The sequence below is a fragment of the Cebidichthys violaceus genome, unplaced genomic scaffold (assembly GCF_023349555.1).
Source record: "Cebidichthys violaceus isolate CVI_PGR_0920_01 unplaced genomic scaffold, fCebVio1.0.p SCAF_46, whole genome shotgun sequence".
NCBI lineage: Eukaryota > Metazoa > Chordata > Actinopteri > Perciformes > Stichaeidae > Cebidichthys > Cebidichthys violaceus.
This window is the reverse complement of record NW_027176661.1, coordinates 1238563-1259850: the sequence shown is the minus strand read 5'-3', so window position 1 is coordinate 1259850 and position 21288 is coordinate 1238563. Positions and strand designations below refer to the sequence as shown.

Genomic DNA, 21288 nt, shown 5'->3' with positions numbered 1-21288 from the left:
GATTGTAGTTCTTCCCGTGTTTCAGAGTGATGTGTGCTTTTTGTGGTTTTCTTGTGTGATGATCGAGTAAAGATGGTGTGGGTGGGTGGATGGCTCAGTGGTAAGTGAGGCAATTCTACCTCCAGGAAAACCCAGGTTTCATCTTCCCCATAGCCCCAGCTGTTGCGTTTCACCTCCTGCTGTTCCTGCATCTTCACCAAAGGGATAAAATACAAACAATATGCTGTCTCGGTGCAGCTATCCGATGCTTGTTACGTTAGCTTGATTACATGTCTGTTTATGTCTGTTTCCATGCATGACTCACTCCAAACACTTTTGGGCTGTTTCTGTTTGTTGTGTTTGAAATTATTTAGATGATTTTTTTTGTTCTGTGCAAACCCCCTAAACTTGTGTATTTTTGTCTTTGTGATGTACTTGGTTGTGATGGAACATCCATGCCCCACACTCCTTTCAGTGAACACATTAAATGCACTCTCCATGAGTTCAACACACACTCTGGGAGCTCTGAAAGGTGCTTTAAAAGGAGGGGGAGGGGGGGTTGGGGTTATGAATGCAGTTCCTGTGTTCCTGTGTCTCATGTGAATGTGAACTGCATGTTCGTCCGTGCTCGTGAAATCTCCTTTGTAGGATCCTCGTGGTGGTCCATTACCCAGTATTCTTTTGTTATTTATTTTAGTCCTTCATTTGGTAATGTTCAATTATTGATTGTACATCATGTGTTTCTCATCCTGAGTGTTAACCTGTCTCTAACAGGGAAAGACTGAGGAGCAGATCACGGCAGAGAGAGCCTGGTATAACACAGAGAAAGTATGGCTCGTCCACAAGGATGGATTTTCCATGGGTAAGTAATCATCAGCACATGTACCAGTACCCATGTGTAAATTCTCTATAGTACATCAATAGCAGATTCACAACTTACTATCCCATCAGTGTTGGTGTGTCTGTTTCTGGGGTGACATTTGATTGTTGGACTATAGATGTGGATAATTGAAGCTGAGAAAATTCTTTTGATATTTTAAAATTGATAGACGGCACCAGACTAGACTGCCGGCTGTATGTAATAAGACTGAGCATGTTGCTCGTTCAGTTTTAATGAAGCTCATACGTTATTGAAAGCGCTACAACTGCCACGCATTATCCAACATATAAAATAAGGTGAAGCTGCTGGAGATCATATGTCGTGGTGAATTAACGCCAGACTTTGCGGTGCTGCAGCAACTCTCCTGAAGATGGAGGCGGGCAGCCTGCCAGAGGGGAAGGTGAAAATCCGCCTGGAGAGTGACGGATCCTTATTGGATGTGGATGAAGACGATGTAGAAAAGGTATTTAATCATCAAATCAACTCTGAACCGCTTCAATTAGGGATAACACCGGGTGAGTATGTGACCGTTTTGACTTTGAACTCCAGGCAAACCCGCCGATGTTTGACCGGGTGGAGGACCTGGCCTCTCTGCAGTATCTGAACGAGTCAAGCGTGATGCACTCCCTGAGGCAGCGGTACGGCGGTAACCTGGTGCACACCCATGCTGGGCCCAACATGGTGGTTGTCAACCCCATTAGCGCCCCTTCGATGTACTCTGAGAAGGTAGGCTGCAGCCTGTGGATATGATGACACATCTCTTTCGGACTAGCAGAATATGAGAGGACGATAGCAATTATATGAACTTACAAAAATAGTCTCTGTGATCTATTTATCTTTTTTCCAGGTGATGCAAATGTTCAAGGGTTGCAAAAGGGAGGACACTGCCCCTCACATTTACAGCATGGCCCAGGCTGCCTATAGGAACCTGCTGACCACTCGACAGGATCAGTCCATCGTCCTGCTGGGCAAGAGTGGAAGTGGCAAGACCACTAACTGTCAACACATCATCCAATACCTGGTCGCCATTGCTGGCAGCACCAACAAAGCATTCTCCAGTAGGTTGGAAAAGGAACTCAAAGTAAAAAATACTAAGTGTAGTGCATGTTGTGCTGTTGTATTACTAGGACCCCCCACCTTATTTGACTCTTTGTTGTCTGTAGCAGAGAAATGGCAGGCGGTCTACACAGTTTTGGAAGCGTTTGGTAATGCCTCTACCTGTATGAATGGGAATGCCAGTCGCTTCTCCCATATTGTTTCCTTGGACTTTGACCAGGCAGGCCTGGTGACCTCAGCCTCAATACAGGTACCAATAAATCTATCTATCTATCTATTGTTTGTTTGTTTATTCATTTGTTCCTTCTTTGGCTGTCACCTTTTAGTCAAGGAGTCGACTAATCAGTTGTTTTAGTTGTTTTTTTAGGCTCTTTTCATGCTAAATGACTTATTTCCAAAGAACTTCTGAGCACATCTCCAGTAAAAAAAAAAGATTCAAAGTGGTGCTTTTGTGTGATTCTTTGTGGAAAAACTCAGATTTACAGATCTGTCGATTAAATCAACTAATGGATTGATTAGTAGACTAAATTGTTTTAGTTTAATTCCTTTGGTCGAGGACAGCCCTAATTAATTAATTCAAATCTCTGGTGCGCAACCTCTGAATTTTCTACTCTTGCAAATCTACTATGACAATATGTCATAAAACTAGTTGAAATTTTCACCTCCAGCAGGCTTTGTTATTACACTTACTTGCACTGTCTGTAGTAAACGTTAGTTTCTGTCATGCTAACATCCTTTTCTGCTGCGGCCTTGCAGACCATGCTTCTGGAGAAGACCAGGGTGACAAGAAGACCAGGGGGAGAGTCCACTTTTAATGTCTTTTACTACCTGATGGCTGGACTAGACAGCTCTCTTAGGTCAGCATTAATACTATTATGCTCATTCAATGCACACTGCACCACAATTCTGTACTGGATTAATACGTTGATATGTTGCAATGATGTGTTACTGCTCTGTTATGAAGACTCTGTGTTACATTAGTCGACATGGGAGATGTTGATGTCTCCCATGCTGTTCTCATTTCTTTATCAGAACGGAGCTGCACCTTAACCACTTTGCTGAAAACAATGCATTTGGAATCATGCCTCAGACAAAGGTAAATACGACTTGTTAATGGGAGGTTGGCCTGTTTGCAGAGTATGTGGTGGCCCAGAACAGACAACTAATACTTAAATTGCAATTTCACAATAGAAATGAGAACAGGTCAGAAAGTGTGTTTTGAAACAGCTGGCAGAATAATCACCGATATCTATCAACAACTATGCTGAACCTTTGCAGATGAAATCTGTTTTTTTATTCCTATTTTTCAACTTATAATGTGACAAGTTGGTCAATCTCCTAGCATTACTTTAAGACATCTTAGAGAAGATTTTTTTTATCGTTAATAGTTCTAAAAGGAATTTTATTTGACGTCATGTGCTATCTGCCAGACTGAGGATAAGCAGCGGGCCTCCCAGCTGTTTTCCAAGCTGCAAGCAGCCATGAAGGTTCTGGGGATCAGTGGTGATGAGCAGAGGGCCTTCTGGCTCGTCCTCGGGGCCATCTACCATCTCGGGTCTGCAGGAGCTACTAAGGGTAAGATTGCTTGCTGAATGTTTTTTCCATTCCATAGCTACATCACTTATTCCTAAGGATAATGTTATTAATGATATAACGCAACCCAGTAACAGAGATCATCCTTGATTTGTACACACTACAGTACACAATGTAAAAGCCAGAATAACACAAAACGTTAGCCAGAATTATTTTCACAACACTTTGTGTAATCTCAAAAATGTCAAGCCTGCTTTATATCACTGTAGGTAACTCCTTCAGTGTGATGCAACACAGCTGTAATCCAGATAACTGAATTGTGCATCTGCAATTTAAAAAGATGTGTCGCAGTGCACAGGTGCTCTACTGCACTGATCTATGGCAGGACACATTTGTACCAGTATCCAGGATACTTTTCCACAGGTCTCATTTATAACTGTTGCATACGCTTGTTCGGACAGATACAGTACAATGTATACAGACAAACTAAAAACAGCTATCTAATGCAAGTATTACAGCTTACTGAAGACATGTAGTACTGAGGATGTATTGAGGCGACTCTTGTAATGCGTGATGGATGCACTAGCACTGGGATTTTTAAAAGGAAACTATGCACTAGCAGGCGTACGCAAGGTTTTATCAATCAGAATATTTCTTTGGCGTACGTTCATTTCCTAATTTACACCCGCAAACAATTAGTGTTAATCAATACACTGTTTTATAAATGAGGTCCCTGGTCACTACCGAGCAGGTTCTGCTTTGAACTGACAGCACCCATTTGAAATGATACGAGATGCATTGTTTTTTCTTCATCTTCAACAAATCAGGTTGACCTTATTTATCCTTAACGATTGATCATATTATATAATCAAAGCACAGCGGAAACCACTGTCTGAGCGTAATGGTCATGAAACAGTGGAACATCTAAGGACAGGAAAAATCAATCTGATTTGGGCTTCAAGTCTTGACAAACATTTTTTATTGTCATAAGAAAGCAGCAGAGGCCTAATGGGAACGGTGGTCCTCTTAAACATGAGGATTTGTTCCTGTCTTTGAAGCTATTTGTATGATGAAACCTAATGTAAGAGAGGGTTCTTTTTTCTTTTTTTGCAATAAAGTAGTAGATCTGCCTCCCACAGCATTTGACTTTCAATTTACAATGAGATACCTGCTATTTTAAAAGGCTGATGCTGTCAAAAAAGATTTGTATTATGATGAGATTAGCATATATACAGCATTTTCTCAGTATGAAATGCCCTTGCCTAAGATCAGTTACAGTGGGCTGTTGATAGGATTGCATTTTACTGTATTTTGCAATGTAATTGTAATGCACATCTATTAACTTGATGGCTTTCAGTGTTTTGGAAGCAGTTTATCAGAATGATTTACAATTCACAAGGAATAATGGAACAGTGACTGTGTATTTTGTGCTTTTGACATGTTTGTTCGCTCTTCACTCTCTGCCTGCAATGTAATTGCTAAATTATTTTCAGTGATCCCCTCCAGCTGGCTGCCAATCTTTATAATGGCAGCACAACACTGTCCAGGAACACTTTTAAAATGTTCAGCAATTATTATCGGCCCATAATACAGACACTTAACAGCATCTAATCTGCGAATGACTGGCAGATTTATGGATTTAGACTGCCATCTTCCTGTTTAACACACCGTGGTTCTCATGAAGAAACAAGGCATGATGGGATAAAAGTTATGCCCAATAGTCAACACGTTGATGGCAATTAGAATTCTGTCTCCCTGTCAAAGGGAATATTTTATTTATTCGTCAAGGTACTCTAATCATAATCTGGTCCATTAAAAAAATTGTTTTGTCTGCCGGTTCTTTCACTGTGATTGATTGCCATAAACATTATAACGTGTTATAAATATGTAGTGCAGATTCGTAGTAGAACACAAGAGGGCAGCACTGGTCTCTTATCCTCCAAAACTAATTAAAGGGACCACCTGAAATGAACTTGCGTCTCCCTTGTATCAACACTTCAATCTAATAAGTGTAGATAAAAAAAGGCTTATCACACTGTGAGTCTGGATGTTTTTAAGGGCAAGTATTATAAATATGTAATTTTTTTCTAATCTTTCAAAGTTGTAAACTCCGTTATGTTTTGATTCAGTAATATCCCAAAATATTGGCAAAACCAATTTCCTCTTTTTGATGATTAACCGGAATTTCAATAACCATGGTGGCGAATGTCTATCAAAGCAAATATTCAAATGGCTGTACTTGTCTTGACAACCGTCCTGCTTATCATGAAAAGTACGCAGGGCTGCTGCGGTGTTGATGAAACCGATAGAGCCCACTGCTCTCCGCATGAAATCCCCCATTTCCTCTCTCAAGTCTTAGAAGATACCACTTCATGGTGGATTAAAACTGAAGCTTGCACTCATATCTGCATGTTTCCATCACTCAGCCACTAGATTAACAGAGGACTTTATGTAAATACATTAATTGTGTCCCCTAATTATAAGTTTTGCTGTCATTCTCAAGATAATAAAAAAGGGCAATTATCACTTCAACTTCACAGACTTCTTTTTGAACATGAAACAGTAGTTGTTGAAGCGAGTGGATATGCCTTCTTTTTTTTTTTTTTTTCTTCAGCTGTGGATAAAATGTAAACGTTGTTCAAGTCGCTAACATTGGAACATGCTTTTAGTGTGTGTTCTCACCAGCTGTGTCAGTGTCAGCTTGACCGGAGACAGGCTCGTCACAAAGCTGCCGTTCTAGCCTGTGTGCCTGGGGTAGTTGGCAGAAGGGCTAATGGAGGTTTTCATGCACGTGTCTCAGCTGGCAGGAAACAATTTGCACGTCATGAGTGGGCCCAGAAGGCTGCCTACCTGCTGGGCTGCACCCTGGAGGAGCTCTCCTCCTCCATCTTCAAGCACCAGGCCAAGGGCACCCTGCCCAGAGCCAGCTCCATCCGCCAGGCTTCGGACGAAAATGGCACAGCAGATGCAGGTACTCCACAGACCGCATTTACCAACAGACTATTCCCCCCCCCCCCCCCCCCCGCTCTTTCTCTTTGTCACTCTGTTTCCACACACACATGCACATGCACACGCCTCTGCTCATCACTGGAGGGAAATTGCATGCTCTGGAGAAAGTAGAGCTTATCTTAGTAATGAATACCACAGCTTTACAATGGCTATTGACAGATAAGTATACACACTGTGTCGGGACAAGCAATTTTGGATGTGCTCCTCGTTCATTGTCCTTGAAATCATAATTGCCTCACATTGATTTTTCACACGCTTTCCGTCAAGACTGCAACGCGCTTTGAAGGGCACGAGGATACAGTTAAAAATATGCCACAGAAGGGATGGACAGAATTGACCTCTGCGTCACCTTCCCTGTACATGAACGTACAGCCATCGACGTGCCTGCGCACATGGAAATATCCGGCAGGCACCATGAACGCACTATTTTGTGTAATGGTGGGATGAATTAGGAGTTTAACAGGTGGCCATTGCCGTGAGGCACGGACATGAGGATGCGCTGGTTGATCTGACCATTTCGGAAACACCTGAGTCCTAAATGACACTGCTTTACAGAGACTATTACAGACCCAATTTGAATACATTATGCCTGCCTTTGGGCATAATATGCACAAATATGACTATTTTGCACATCGTTTTAGAAACAAATGTTTGAGCTTATACTGCTTTTTCTTCATCTAATTCAACTGGCCCTCTTGTTATTTGTCGATGGAGATGTTGTGAGCTATTTCTGATCAGCTCTTGGTCTGGCTGCCTCTCATAGCAGGATCCAAGGCCACGGCCATGGAGTGTTTAGAGGCCATGGCATCAGGGCTTTACTCGGAACTCTTCACGACCCTCATCTCTTTAATAAACCGGTTAGTATTTCTGATCCTGTACTTTCCCGAAGCCGTGGCAAATTGAAGATGGCATGTTTTTGGCTGCACCGTTATATAATGGAATCGTGCAGACTCCTTGTGACATCTTTGATATGTTTCTAAATCTTGGCATCTTGAATAGAATCTTACATAACTGCAGTTTTTTGGGGGGGTTTAAGCGATGCCTGTCCAGACAGGGTTGGTTTTTAACAGCTTTTATGGGTAGTTTGGGAGTATAAGATGCTGTTTTAACTTTAGCCCTTTTCGAATAGAACTAGGATTATGTTTAGTGAGGGTTAAGGTTAGGGATGTGGTAGCGAGAACTAAGGTTAAAGCCAGGGGTTATATGCAGCGAATACAATCAATAAAATGTGGTCTCAAGCATCTCAGTTTGTGTGTGTGTGTGTGTGTGTGTGTGTGTGTGTGTGTGTGTGTGTGTGTGTGTGTGTGTTCGCCCTGTGTGCTTCAGGGCCTTGAAATCCAGCCAGCACTCCCTGTGCTCTCTGCTCATTGTGGACACACCGGGCTTTCAAAACCCCAGGCTGGTGAAGCGCGAGTGCGCTGCAACCTTTGAGGACCTCTGCCACAACTACACTCAAGAACGCCTGCATTCCCTCTTCTACCAGCGCACCTTCGTTCAGGAGTTGGAGAGATACAAAGAGGTAAGAACATGTGAAGTGTGCACGCACAACAAAACACAGCCTCATTCTGGCCGTCTCTCTTTCTTCCTCCTACCTCTCTCTCCCTTTGTCTGCTGCTTTCTCTCTGATAAGTCAACTCCAATAGTGTATGCGTTCACACATCAGATCCCCCCCACCTGCCACAAGCTGTGACAAGCCAGCGTAGTTCATGGGTTAGACCTTTCTCATTAGCGATGCCAGCCTTCATCTCTTCTGCCGAGATCAAAGGAAAGTCACTCACAACTGCCTTTGGGAGACACGCCCAGCTGCACAGCGGGGTTGTTATAATTCTTCTTCTGTCCTCCTCTGAGTGGTGTGCAGCAGCGCTGGACCAATATAACAGGCCTACAGTCATTCCTAAGAAATTAAGATATAAATATTAAAGATTTCCTTTTCTTTCATCGTTAACATAAATATATGTCTATCCATTACGGCTGCCCTGACTCTTAATATCCTTCTTATTTAAAACTCAGCTGATAGCATGCTAAAATCTTGATCATATTACTTTTAATACTGCGAGCAAGGATCCTGGGATTTCCCACCCACTTTCCCACCCACGCCCTCCTCCGCCTGGGAGAAAGAGAATTGGAGCGAAATGAAGTATCGCATAAATCTGTGTGTAGTGTAATTCTCTCTTGTCAGTGCAACTTGAAAATAAAAGAAGCTGTGAAAGCGTCATTGAAAACTGGGTCAAACTCATTTAACACAGCACACAGTATCAACAACCGGGACATGCAGGTTAAACTGCGAGGCTCACAACAGGCACATGCTTTGTGTTTTCTTTATATTTTAAATGCTGTGAATGTTTTTTTATATCCTCTGCATAGTGACTTTGCATGGCAGAGAACAAAAAATTAGGCGACTTCACATACACTATTCAACTGGAACACTGGCATCTGTCACGGCCACACTAATAGCACTGCCAACGTTTCCCTGCGTTCCTTGTGCCGCCTGCACTTTGTCACTGCGAGCTGCCTTATGCCCGCTTTGCTCCGGTGAAGGTAATTTACTGTATTTATTTCGTCTTTTATCCCTGAAATCTTATTATCTGCAACAGTAATGAAATATTTTAGAGTTTCCATTTACCTATAGGAGAAACAGCCTTCGTAAATGCCAAATGTTCTTGTTATTATAATAGATTTGCTGTGGCTTTTATTTTATTTTTATATATATATATATATATATAATATATATATATATATATTATATATATATATATAATATATATATATATATATAATATATATATATATATATATATATATATATATATATATATATATATATATATATATATATTATATTATATATATATAATATGCTTTGTTTTTTTCATTCAAATATCCATGAAAATCTTGGGAATTATTATGGATGCCTGCACATTCACGAGGTGCATGGGCCCAGCTGCCCCAACACCATGAAGGGGAATTAGGATTTTAAATTTGTTGCATGACTGGCACCTGTGTGCATACTGTCATGGGATCAGCGCTGGCCTCTATTGTCTCATGTGGAGAACGTCCAGGATCTGGGGCCAGGCTTCAACTAACGTTTTTTTTTTTTTTTTAATGATCAAATGATCTGACAATAATTATTTTTGTTTAATTTAATTAAAAAAAAAGGCAATTATAATTTCCCACATTCCAAGGTGAGGTGTTCGAATGTCTTTTGTCAGACCAATGCTCCAAAACCCAAAGATGTTAAGTTTACTATCATATATCATAAAAATAGAATAAATAAAATCTAGGTCTGCTAAGGCTCATGAGGGCGTGGGATCAGAGTTGTGTGAACCATTAGCGATGCTAAATCCTGCACACTCCTCAGTTTCTGGGTAATCGGAACCTACTCCCTCAACAACACCATGGATTCTTTTAGGGACAGGAACTACGACCAAGTCTTTGTGTTAAAGGGGATGCTCAGAAAAACATCCCATCCACGAACAGTCTTATTCCTCATCATCTATTTTACCATATTTCATGAATGTTGCACTTCGCTTGATTAAACATGCTTGTCTGTGTCTGTAGAAACCCATTAAACCAGGCCTCTGAACTAACCACCATGATGAAATCTATGTCAATCACTGAGTGACTTTTGAAATTTGATTCCAAAAGATAATCTAAAGAGACCCATTTTTTTTCAGTTTCTTTTATATGCACGCTCCAAAAATAAATCTCCTGTTTCTTTGATTTCCCATCCTCACACGTCATTAAAGAGTCAATCTGCCTGTCCTCCTTCAGGAGAACATCGAGCTTGCTTTAGATGACACGGAGCCCAGCACCTTCCTGTCTGTAGCAGTGGTAGACCAAGCCTCAAGCCAAGCGCTGGTAAGTTCAGTGTCTTCATGTGTCGGTTGTCTTCATCTCTGGCTCAAATTTCTGGATATTTTCATGCATAGATCTGCAGTCTTTGATGATCTATTTTCACATGGTTATCTAAATCTTCCTTTTTCAATCAACAATAAATGCCATTTTTTTAGCATAGGGAGTTTTTTTCCTCGTGTGAGTTTTGAAATATTGAAAGGTATTTGGCAGAGGCTCAAACGGGAGGGTAGGAGCAGGAACAGAAAGGTTATAGAATTGACATTAAGAAAGAAAATCGATGTTTGGCCTCTGCAGCCTGTGATCTGCACCATGGAAACAGAAATGGCAGAGATTAAAGAGTCATACATCACTTTGGTATAATTCCAATGTGTTCTCTTTGAGTGCTTTACTTTTTATAGGGTCCACTGTCTAATGGGAATGTCATCAGAAGAAATTGAACTGTAGTACATCCCACTGAAAACCAAACACAGATCCTTCAAAGTCATTTCTAAAGTCAACTATAAAGATCTGCTTCTTAGAATGAAAAGACAGTTTGATTTTTTTTTTTTCTCAACTCACACATATATTCTTTTTTCTCCTGTTGTAGCTCAGATGTCCGTTATCGCAAACAGCCGTAACGCTCAATTCATTGCCTCGTAGTTGTCATATGTCTCCTCCAAACTGATACTCTGTGTTGTATTTGAAGTCAGCGCTGTGTGCACTGCTGATAAGGATGTCTCCAGTGTAACTTCCTGATAACTGCTAAAAACAGTTTTGGGTTTTGTGAGTTTGGTACCCCAAGCTCCAAGGCTGGATTCAGGCGTCAGCCATGTCAACCGAGCTGGCTGCCTCAGTGTGGAGATCAATCTCCCTGGAGCTCATTGTCATCCACAAAACAACAGTGGCTTATTTCATTGTCTAAACTTATAGGACTCTGGCAAAAGTAGAAACAAACACAGTGTGCATTTAAAATGTAATGTAAAGCTACACTGTCCAATAACATGTACTTGTTATTTATCGTACATGGACACAACCAAAACCTTTCCCATGCACTTATTCCATGATCATCACTGCCGGAGTGGGTTTTATTTCCTTCTCTGTGCTCACACTAATTGTAATACTAATTGCATTACTTTTTAATCCCCCCCCTCCCGCCACTCTCCGTATTCATGAGCTCTTTTTTGTTTCCATTTTGATTATAAGGAAAAGCTAAATTGATTACGCCATTATCGCAGCAACTGCTGGAGGGTGCAGAGACCACAAATTCTTTTGAAACTTTAATTTCGGATGCTAGTTGTGCTATCAGGTCTGTCACAACCAGCTCATACTGGTAAAAACATACAGCGCAGCTCGCCACTTTTACTGACATTTAGTAAAAAATAATATTCAAGGAAACACTGACTATCGGAGGCCAGCTCTCAGAATCCTTCACAAGTAGCAGTACTTTACCCAGAAAGTGGGGTGAAAACCTGTGAACATGGCAGTCTTGGTGAGATGTTTCTCTAGTCTTGTGGCATTGTTTCCGAAGGTAAACATTTTGTTTCCCCGCCATGATTGCACTAAGGAGCTATGACCTTTGCGCATGTGCATCTTTGTGCGTATGCGCGTTTATTCGACAGGTACGGACGGTGCGAACAGATGAGGCACGGGGCCTGCTGTGGCTGATGGAGGAGGAGGCACTGCAGCCTGGGGGGTCAGAGGAAACCCTGTTGGGACGTCTCTTTAGCTACTACGGACCTGCTGAGGGCGAGAGCAAAGGCAAGGAGAGGACAAACACACACAGACACACTTGAAGCTAATACAACAGCCTTTAGTGTACAGAACTGGACTGGTAACTCTTATTTTAAGGATTCCAGTCTACCTTTTAATAAAAAAATCAAAAAGTGAATATTTAATCCAAATGTATTTGATGCCACATTAATATTAATGATGTTGCCAAACCAAATAACGGGGTATAAATAAACATGTTTGGTGTGAACTTTTATCTGTTTTTTTTGGCATGAAATATTATGTGCAATTTGTGATCATATGTGAGCGCAGAATCTTTTTTTACTCCCTCTTTCACATTATTTGCCAACTCTTACAGCTTTAATTTTAGATGAAAACATTTCACCATCCATTTTGTCCCAATGTCTAAGACTACAGTCCTCCAGTGAAGACTCTTTTGTGTCACAGTAAACCTTATTGTATCATGCATACAAAATATTCAAACAGAACTCCATAGAATTCTAGAAAAGTGTTCACAATTACAAACCAGATTTGAGCTTCCCTCTCTAGTTTATCACTCACAATCTTTTTGATACCCTACCACATGAACAGCTAGGTTGGGATTTGTATTTTATTATCACTGTATCAGTAATGTTTATCTAGGTTTGTGACAGCCTTTGCATATTCATAGTAATCAAGACAAGACACATTTTTGACTAACCCTGCATGCAGACTGTATGACCACTTTCCTAAACTCCTTAAGGAGACTGCTTGTCTCTGCGTTACGTACAATGAGCCGGGGATTCTCACACTGCCTCCTGCGTTCCCATCAGGTCACACTTTCCTCTTGAAGAGTGAAAAGGATCATCATTTCCTGCTGGGCCACAGTCACGGGACTGACTGGGTGGAGTACGATGCCTGCGGATGGCTGAACTACGCCAAGCAGAATCCAGCGTCTACCAACGCCACAAGCCTGCTGCAGGACTCCCAAAAGTAAGCATCACACATGCATGAGGAGTGTGGCGGGGGGAGTTTTAGACCAGACTTTAGGCTGAAGTAGCGCATCTGTTGCAGGAAGATCATCAGCTTGTTGTTCACGAGCCGTGCGGCTGGAGCCACTGTGCTGTCCGGGTCCATTGCGGGCCTCGAAGGCGTTTCCCAGCTGTCCTTACGACGGGCCACCAGCATGAGGAAGACCTTCACCACAGGGGTGGCTGCCATCAAGAAGAAGTCCTTGTGCATCCAGATAAAGCTTCAAGTGGTGAGAGGCGAGGATGGAACTAATCAGTCAGACCTTGTTTTTACGCGTTTGTCCACTATCAAGTTTCAAAAACATCATGTGCCTGTACTGCCAAGGACGCTGAGGATCACCATCCCAGTCTGCATCTTTTTTCATTAATCCTGTTTGTGGTGGGAACTTGACAGGTTGATGTGATGAGTAAATCAAGGCTCATCGTTGTGAATTTGTATAGTAGTGTCCTTTGGACACCATAGCCGACACAAATTGCCCTACGCAGCTTTAAATGAAATGGATGGGACGACGGCCAATATTTGGGCTGCGCTCAGAGACGGATTTGAAAATGATATTAGGCCTGGTGTTAGTGTGCTATGAGAACAGCTCTGTCTGCAGCTATTTTGCTTCCAACTCTTCTGCGACACACTGGCTTATTTTCACAGCATTTTATAAATTCAATACCATGCCATTTTCTTTTTTCTCTACAACATCTGCACATGGCATTGTTATGGCAAATAAATGAGGGTTGAGATATGTTTGGGAAAGTTGACTGTGAGGTGTGGACTCCAATTCAATACAATTCCCACAAATACTGGGCTGTTTGCTCCCCCAACCTTGTACGTATAGTAGCAACAACCAGATGAAAGGAAAGGGTGAAACACTTTGTGGTAGCAAAATTGTTTAATCAATCAATACCAGAATCACCCATTGTATAGTATTCATAGAAGCATTATAAAGCCCCTTTGAGATTGTATTTAAAAACAAACATTTATGTATTTCTCCACAAAAATCGGTAAAAACTGAAAGAAAAAAGAGACACACATACACTTAAAGTCAGGCTTTACAAATTGAGATGGTAAAATGAAATGTTTTATTATCTGTCTTCCAGTGTTGTCATAGAGTTACAGAGTTCTTAAGTGCTTGACAACAGCATTGTGCAGAATTAAGACAGTAGATTTAACCTGCATGTGACCATTGAAACACAAAGTACTTACTTAATGTGATATTGTAAGGTGTGCGATGTCCGAAACCAATATGTGTAGCATTTGGTTGCTTTATGTAAAGCAGCTAGGCTACTGATTCCATGTAGATACGTCTGTGGATGATAGTGCATTGCACTGCTCTTTATTTTCCAGGATGCTCTCCTTGACATGGTGCGGAGGTCCAGGATTCACTTTGTTCACTGCATATTGCCTAAGGCAGATGCCCTCAAGGCTCTGAGTGGATCCCTGTTCAAAGGAGGGGAATGTGAGGCTCAAGGGGAGACTGGAGATCCCGGCTTAATGCAGCTCGATGTAGCCCTGCTCCGTGCTCAGCTGCGCGGCTCCAAGCTGCTGGATGCTCTCGGGATCTACAGGCAAGGTGAGATTGCTGCCTATAACTCACATGCTAAGGACGTGGCACAGAAATAGAGACCTCTACTTCCTTATTTTCTTCATAGGGTCCCCCCCAAAGTTTCTGTCACACTCTGCAAACAATTCCAGAATCTAATGTTGTTGTTCCATGCCGACCTTTACAGGTTACCCTGATCACATGGTGTTCTCGGAGTTCCGGCGGCGCTTTGACGTGCTGGCACCGCACCTCACCAAGAAGCATGGGAGGAATTACATTGTGAAGGACGAGAAGAGAGTGAGTCAATCAATGAGGGAGGAAAATGTGCAGCTCTGCCAGTGGCCAAGCGCAAGTGAAGATTAATGTTGTGAAGTGGCAACTTCATTACATCTGCCCCTGATTTGTCAGCAGTCTGACAGAGAAATATACCCTCATTCATCAGAGCCACTGGAATTATTTAATCAACTTAACCTTATCAGGATCACCCCTGTTAAAGAAGCAGGTCTGTAGTGTGGCTTAATATTTAGAAAGTGCGGTCAAAGTAACAAAATACCATTCAAGAAGATGTTCTTTTTGTGATCTGGGCATTGGAAACTAGCTGCCAAGGTTTTCTTCCCTGTTGTTTTGACAGTGCAGGTGCTTCACATCTTTAGTGCTTTTGTTGTAAATGTATGAATAATGATTGTGCACTGGACCTCTGTGATAGAAGCCCTTGTTGAAGTGCAGTGGAAACAAATATAAAAGTTTGTTTTTAGAGAAAAATGAGAGAGAGTGAAAGAATGGGGTTAACAGGAGAGAAAAGCTCTTTTCCCCCTGTGTCCCTGTATTGTGGCTGAGTTTCTGTGGAAACGCTGGCAAACAAAAGCCCCTCAGTGCTTGTGGCAAACCTCTCCTGGTGTAATCTAGATGTGGTCTTTCAGGCTGGAGGCGTAGAGAGAGGCGTCTGAGACAACAATACACCTACAGTACACAGGCATGTGTATGGACTGGGAGAGGCTCCAGGCTGGCTGATGGTGCACCTCTGCATCGGCTATGTGCGTTCAAAGCTGCAAAAGGGCCAAGACCACAGAGGGGGTCGTGAGGAATATGCCAGGAGCAGGTGGATTATGAGGGGGACAAGTCATAATTGCTTTGTAGTTGGGAGGTTCTGAGGAGCCAAACTTTAACCTGTGCTTACTGAATTCCTTTCAATACAAAAGTCCAGCTGGGAATGAACACGAGAGAAGAAGGGGGGGGGGGGGGGCACGGCACTGTACCATACCATTAGTTCAGCATGGCAACTCAGGAGAGCTGTGGACGACTGAAGTGTTGCAGTGTCAGTAGAAGTTCCCCCTGGATGCAGCAGTTGAAAGACTAAGTGTGTGTTTTTGTTTGTGTACATGTGTGCCTTTACCCAGGCGGTGGAAGAGCTACTGGAGTCCTTGGATTTGGAGAAGAGCAGCTATCACATGGGTCTCAGTAGGGTAAGTCATGCCACCACATGTGAGACAACTACAACAGCTTTAAAATGATTGAATAAACCTTTGCTGTAAATCGCTGCCAGTTTCACTTCTCTTAAAGCTCAAAGCAGATAGCTGCAGTATAAGGCTCTCTTTATCCTTGTATTTTGTATTTATAAAGACACTTCACTGTCTGGGGGGAGTGTGTCTTTCATTACACCTGTCCCTCCTTGAGGTTTTCTTTGTCATCCTTTTTTTGGGAAGTTGCCAAGCCTTTCCCCTTCTTTCAGTCGTGTAGCCAGTGGTAACCCAAGAGACATTTCTCCACCCTGCCCGACCGCAATTCTCTCTTTCTTTTCAGGTCATTAGAGCAACTTCTTGCAACTGATGGTGCTCTTTGTTTTTCCCCATGACCGTTGTAAAGTAATCACAATAAACACCGCCTGGCACACTGAGGTCTAATCCTATCAGCTGGAAAGTGGCCATCAGCCAAGAAGGAAATCAAAGGGAACAATAATGTAGAAAACGGTGGAACTTGTGCTCCCAGATATGTGCGCTGCGCAGGGCTCCTTTTAAAACACACAACTCGAGAATGGTTCGGAGGCAGCTTCGCATGGAGCCACACTTTGGAGTGTGAAATGGGCTCAGAAGTAGACGAGCACAGTTGGCCATTTGCAAAGTATTCCAGTGGCATCCTAGCAACCTGGCTCACTTGCATGCCAATTACACCAGCCCCCATGTAACCTTACGGCAGCGGAATCACAGCTTTTGACAGCCATTAGAGATGGCCACGTGTCTAAAAAACAGCACAGCCAAAGACATTTTTACAAAGTACTGCATACGCCTGATGATGACAAATAGCTTCTGCTCAGGCCCCCACGAAGCAATTTGAAAAGTAATATTCACTGATGTCATTGAATGCATCACTCCTCCCTACTGGTTTGCAGATTCCCCTCCTTCAGCTGCTCCATCATTTCCTGCTTCGGCTTTGTTAACAAATCACATATGGATTTGGTAATTTATAAAGCATTGGGACTTGTGCAGAGAGACCTTGGGTGGAAACAGTCTGTCATCCATCTATTTTAATAGCTTGCTGCCATCATATCTGGAATGCATTCACAGTGCCCAATCCCTCTGAGGTGTAGACAGGCGGTGGCATGATCTCCTTTATATCGGCTGTTTACCTGTGTTTTACCTTTGGCCTAGATTAGAAACAGACAAGGCTGATTGTCCGAGATAATAACTTAATCACAGCTTTCCTACTTAGATAAGACTCACTTGTCCGTGGATTACACTGCCTCTTATTGATTAACTGCTTCAGTGCACTTATTTACTCTTTTTTTTTTTTTTTAACTCTGTTCTGTTTATATTTTGCTCTAAAGCGCTGCCTCTAAATCCAATTTCCCCTGGCTAAAATAAGCATTACATAATCTCTCACTAATTTTGTCCATCGCTAATAAGTTCATTTGGTTTTATGTGTTTTGTTCTAGTTGTTCTTCAGAGCCGGCACCTTGGCCAAACTGGAGGAGCAGAGGGATGAGCAGACCAAGCGTAATCTCACCCTGTTCCAAGCTGCCTGTAGGGGCCACCTGGCACGGCAAGCCTTCAAGAAGAGGAAGGTAGGAAAGACGTCACATGAGACAAACGGCTCAGTCTTTAATTAAAGTTAGTCTAAGCCCAAAACACCAAAGATGTTGACATTTAAACTGGATTATCGATCACGTTTTTCTGGCAAGACAAGTTTCAAATGCGAAAAAAAATTTGATACTTGCAAAATTGAGCAAAGTAAGGTCCATCAATCAAGGTCCATTTAGCTGCTTAGCTCTTTCTTTTAATTAGGTAGGTGGAGAATGAATGGAATGTCCCCAGAGGCCTTGTTCTGTAGGACCCAGGAGTTGAGAGTTCCTTGTTCACAGTTAATTTTAGTGCATGTTTGCTCTGCTCTTTGGGTAGATCCAACCCACTCTGCTGTAAATCTTCAACTAATTATAAATCTGTTGCCCTCTCCTCCTTACCTCCTGTTCCGTAATCCGTCCGATCAGCTCTCCCAGGGGGATATTTGAAAGAGAACCGTCCATTTGTATACGTTTGATCAAACTGCTCCCTGCAGCCTTATCAAACATACTGCTGACTCACACCCATCTGCTCCACCCATCTTCCATCTCTCTCCCAGCATGTGATGGGTCCATCTCTCTGGACCTCGTACATACATACCCTGTGATGTATGGAGCCCCACAGTGCCTCTCCCTCTCTGGGATTACTATTTAAGTGAATGTGCCGCTTCAGCTGGCTAGTGATGAACCAGTAAAAACAGAATCAACATCGCTGCTCTCCTTCCGGTATGACATGCTGTTAGTGAGTAGATATCATATATATGATGCCAGTAAAACTATGAAATTGTCATCTTTGCAATGAGGTAAATCAATATGACCTTTTATATTACTGGACTTCCAGCTCTCTTCTGTTGTTACTGTTTCTACCATAAGTCGAGTCTGAGTAATGGATGTTGGTTGAAAATGGGAAACCAAGAGAGGCCAATGTATTTTCTTTATTAGGTTCATAGGTCATTATTCACACAGTGAAGCAGGCTAAGAGCCTGGTGCTTCATAATCTGCGAGAACGAGAAGTAAATCAACAGCGAGGAACCATTCAAAATTGCTAGGCAACTGTGCAATTACAAAAGTCATTAGCTAAGAGGCAGTTTTTTTTCGCTCTGTCCTCTTCTGCCCCTTATTTCCCACAAATACATCCTTAATAGAGAGATAAGTTCATAATACAGTATTTTGTAATTTCATTGCTCTTAAACTCAATGTACGATACAATGATGAATGTGACAGCAGATTTTATGAAGTCAGGCAACAGAGCCCACATACAAACACAAATATCTCTCATATCTATAGATTTCAAATTTCAAGGACCAGGACCAAGCCACAAGTGTGGCTTTAACAAAGAAGACATAACGGACAGATCCATTTTTCACAGTTTTTGGATTCGTAATAATTTGTAATTCAGCCCTTTAAATCATTCCCACAGGGTTGTTAAAATAATAATGATAGCAGAAGATGACAGATTACTGATAAGACATTTGGGTAAAAAAACTTTCAAGCTAAGCTGTGTCTTATGCTTCTAAACCAAGAAGCATCCTCCAGTTATGAAAAGTAAAACTAATTCTTAAGTGCCTGCATCTCAGCATCTGCAGTACCTGCATTCTTTCTAATGGCCAGCAGGGGTCGACTCCTCCGGTTGCAAAAAGAAATCTGAGAAAATGACCCTACTTCTAACTTGATTTATTACTACCTCAGTAAGACTAAACATGAGTTGATGGTCTCAATATCTAGTTTTAAGTCTTCTTCTATACAGCATGATGTTTGTTTACTAAATTATGGTCCATTTAGAATATAATAGAAGATAAAGCAGGGTATGCTTTAGGGCGTGTCCACCTTGTGATTGACAGGTCGTTACCACGCTGTTGTCCAGTCAGGGAGTTGTCCGCGTTTTTATCTTACAACTTTAACCCTTTCACAGTGTGTTTTCAGTTCATGAAAGTTAATTGTAACATTTGGGTCGCCTAAAAATGTCTCATTCAGCGTTCGATTGTACTTCCACTCATGTCACTTCCACTCATGTCACTTCCACTCATGTCACTTCCACTCATGTCACTTCTGGTTGCAAAAAACCAAGATGGTGACAGCCAAAATGCTCAAGTCCAGGCATCAAAGTGGCAGTCACATACAAATGGGTGAGACTACGTCCACTTCTTATATAGAGTCTATATTCCAAACATGCAGCCCAGTCGGATTCAGTGTCAGGCACAGCTTGTTGGAAGTATTCACTGCATTGGAATAGTCCAGTCATGCATTATCGAACTCCAGTCTTTGCAATAATGGAACGGCCTATCATTTGAAGCCCTCTAAAAGTGTAAATAACATTATTAGGTCGGTATCTGCAGTCAAGTGTCAGACTGAGATGTAAAAAATGCGTGCTGTAGAGAAACTAGAAGTGAGGAGCAGTGCCAAGTCTAGTTTCCTTGATTTTCCCTTTTTTCACTGACTGCTCAAGCAACCACAGTACGCTGGATTTATTACACGTCTCTCTTCTTGCAATGATTACCCGAAACGCAATTTTTTTTTTTCCCGATGAATCTCATTCAGCTTGTATTCCTGACTCAATTAGTCGACACCAAATTAATGGAACAGAAGCAGGACTGTGGAGTGATTTTCATCTCTCCTTCTCTCCATGATTCACAGAGTGTGTTGCTGTTCAATCTTAGAATAATCATCACATAATAACGTCCACTTGCGCCTTTGCTGTTATCCTTTTATCCCTTTGTGAATATTGATTGGGCTCCATTGCCTCTTGCACTGATTTGAAGTATCCAGTCTGAGCAGGTACAGTAGTTGATACTGTGCCTCTGGAACAGTGCGGATATGTTCTGATGAAGCCTCTTAGACACTTCCTGGTTGATGTACATGGATGTGACAGACGGTCACCAGTTCCCTTGATTGATAGTCCCTGGCATGTTAACCTTGTGAAGCTGTGGCAAGCCCATGTGACATTAAATGACAAAACCATAATTTTTCTTCTGTTTTATTCCCCCCCTTTCAACTGTCAACTGCTTTCTCAAGGGGACAACCTGACATTTTAAAAGTCTGTTATTTTCCCTCAGCAGGCACTCGCTGCATTGGGGGGTTTTGTCCTTCAAGTACCCTACAGATGTTTATATTTCTTCTTTTTGTTTTTTTAGTTATTTGCTTTGAAATCTGTGTAAAGCAGCAATCATAAGCTAGCTTTAGCCTTGTAAAACTATACCTACTCATTGCAACAGTGCTCACTGAATTATATAAACCTTTTCAGACAGAGATACAGGATATCTCATTCATTTGAAACAAGCAAACCCATAGTTCCACAACAAACATGAATACCTCCCGCTGTAAAGGCGTAGATAGGCTCTACATTGGTGTAAGGTGCATTTCTATAAATAGTGTGTGCCCATTACATGTTTGTGTAAGTCAAAGCTTACCCCCTTATTGTCAACATATCTAGGAAGCCCATACATCCTCTGTAGTTTGTGGTTGTAAAGTTTCATGAGGCTGTGATTATCTTAGTGGTCACAACAGGTCATTTTATAAAAGAAGTATCTCCAGTCATACCCAATTTAAGCAATTCCAAGACTGTTCAGGGACCCCAGTATGCAGAAATATTCAAATACACCATTTTGAGAATACGACTGCATGCAACAAATGCTTATGAATGCTGTATATGAAGGGAAGACTTGTGGCAGCCCA

General features: G+C 41.9%; 1 protein-coding gene across 2 annotated transcripts in view; it reads left to right on the top strand.

Moving 5' to 3' along the window:
• LOC137886795 (unconventional myosin-XVIIIa-like) overlaps positions 1-21288 on the top strand; it is a 50110-nt gene that overhangs the window by 6614 nt on the left and 22208 nt on the right. Inside the window, exons 1-20 of one of the 2 annotated variants that reach the window (XM_068729419.1) lie at positions 426-511; positions 754-841; positions 1216-1322; positions 1409-1585; positions 1707-1917; positions 2023-2165; positions 2672-2772; positions 2948-3011; positions 3346-3490; positions 6249-6419; positions 7221-7314; positions 7784-7976; positions 10229-10315; positions 11911-12049; positions 12832-12991; positions 13073-13259; positions 14369-14594; positions 14752-14861; positions 15962-16027; positions 17494-17622. In XM_068729419.1, the coding sequence (XP_068585520.1) occupies positions 838-841; positions 1216-1322; positions 1409-1585; positions 1707-1917; positions 2023-2165; positions 2672-2772; positions 2948-3011; positions 3346-3490; positions 6249-6419; positions 7221-7314; positions 7784-7976; positions 10229-10315; positions 11911-12049; positions 12832-12991; positions 13073-13259; positions 14369-14594; positions 14752-14861; positions 15962-16027; positions 17494-17622 (2514 nt within the window). In that variant the 5' untranslated portion in view covers positions 426-511; positions 754-837. Of the gene's footprint in view, positions 1-425; positions 512-753; positions 842-1215; positions 1323-1408; positions 1586-1706; positions 1918-2022; positions 2166-2671; positions 2773-2947; positions 3012-3345; positions 3491-6248; positions 6420-7220; positions 7315-7783; positions 7977-10228; positions 10316-11910; positions 12050-12831; positions 12992-13072; positions 13260-14368; positions 14595-14751; positions 14862-15961; positions 16028-17493; positions 17623-21288 lie in introns of those variants that run through there. The other variant, XM_068729418.1, reaches the window with a different exon arrangement.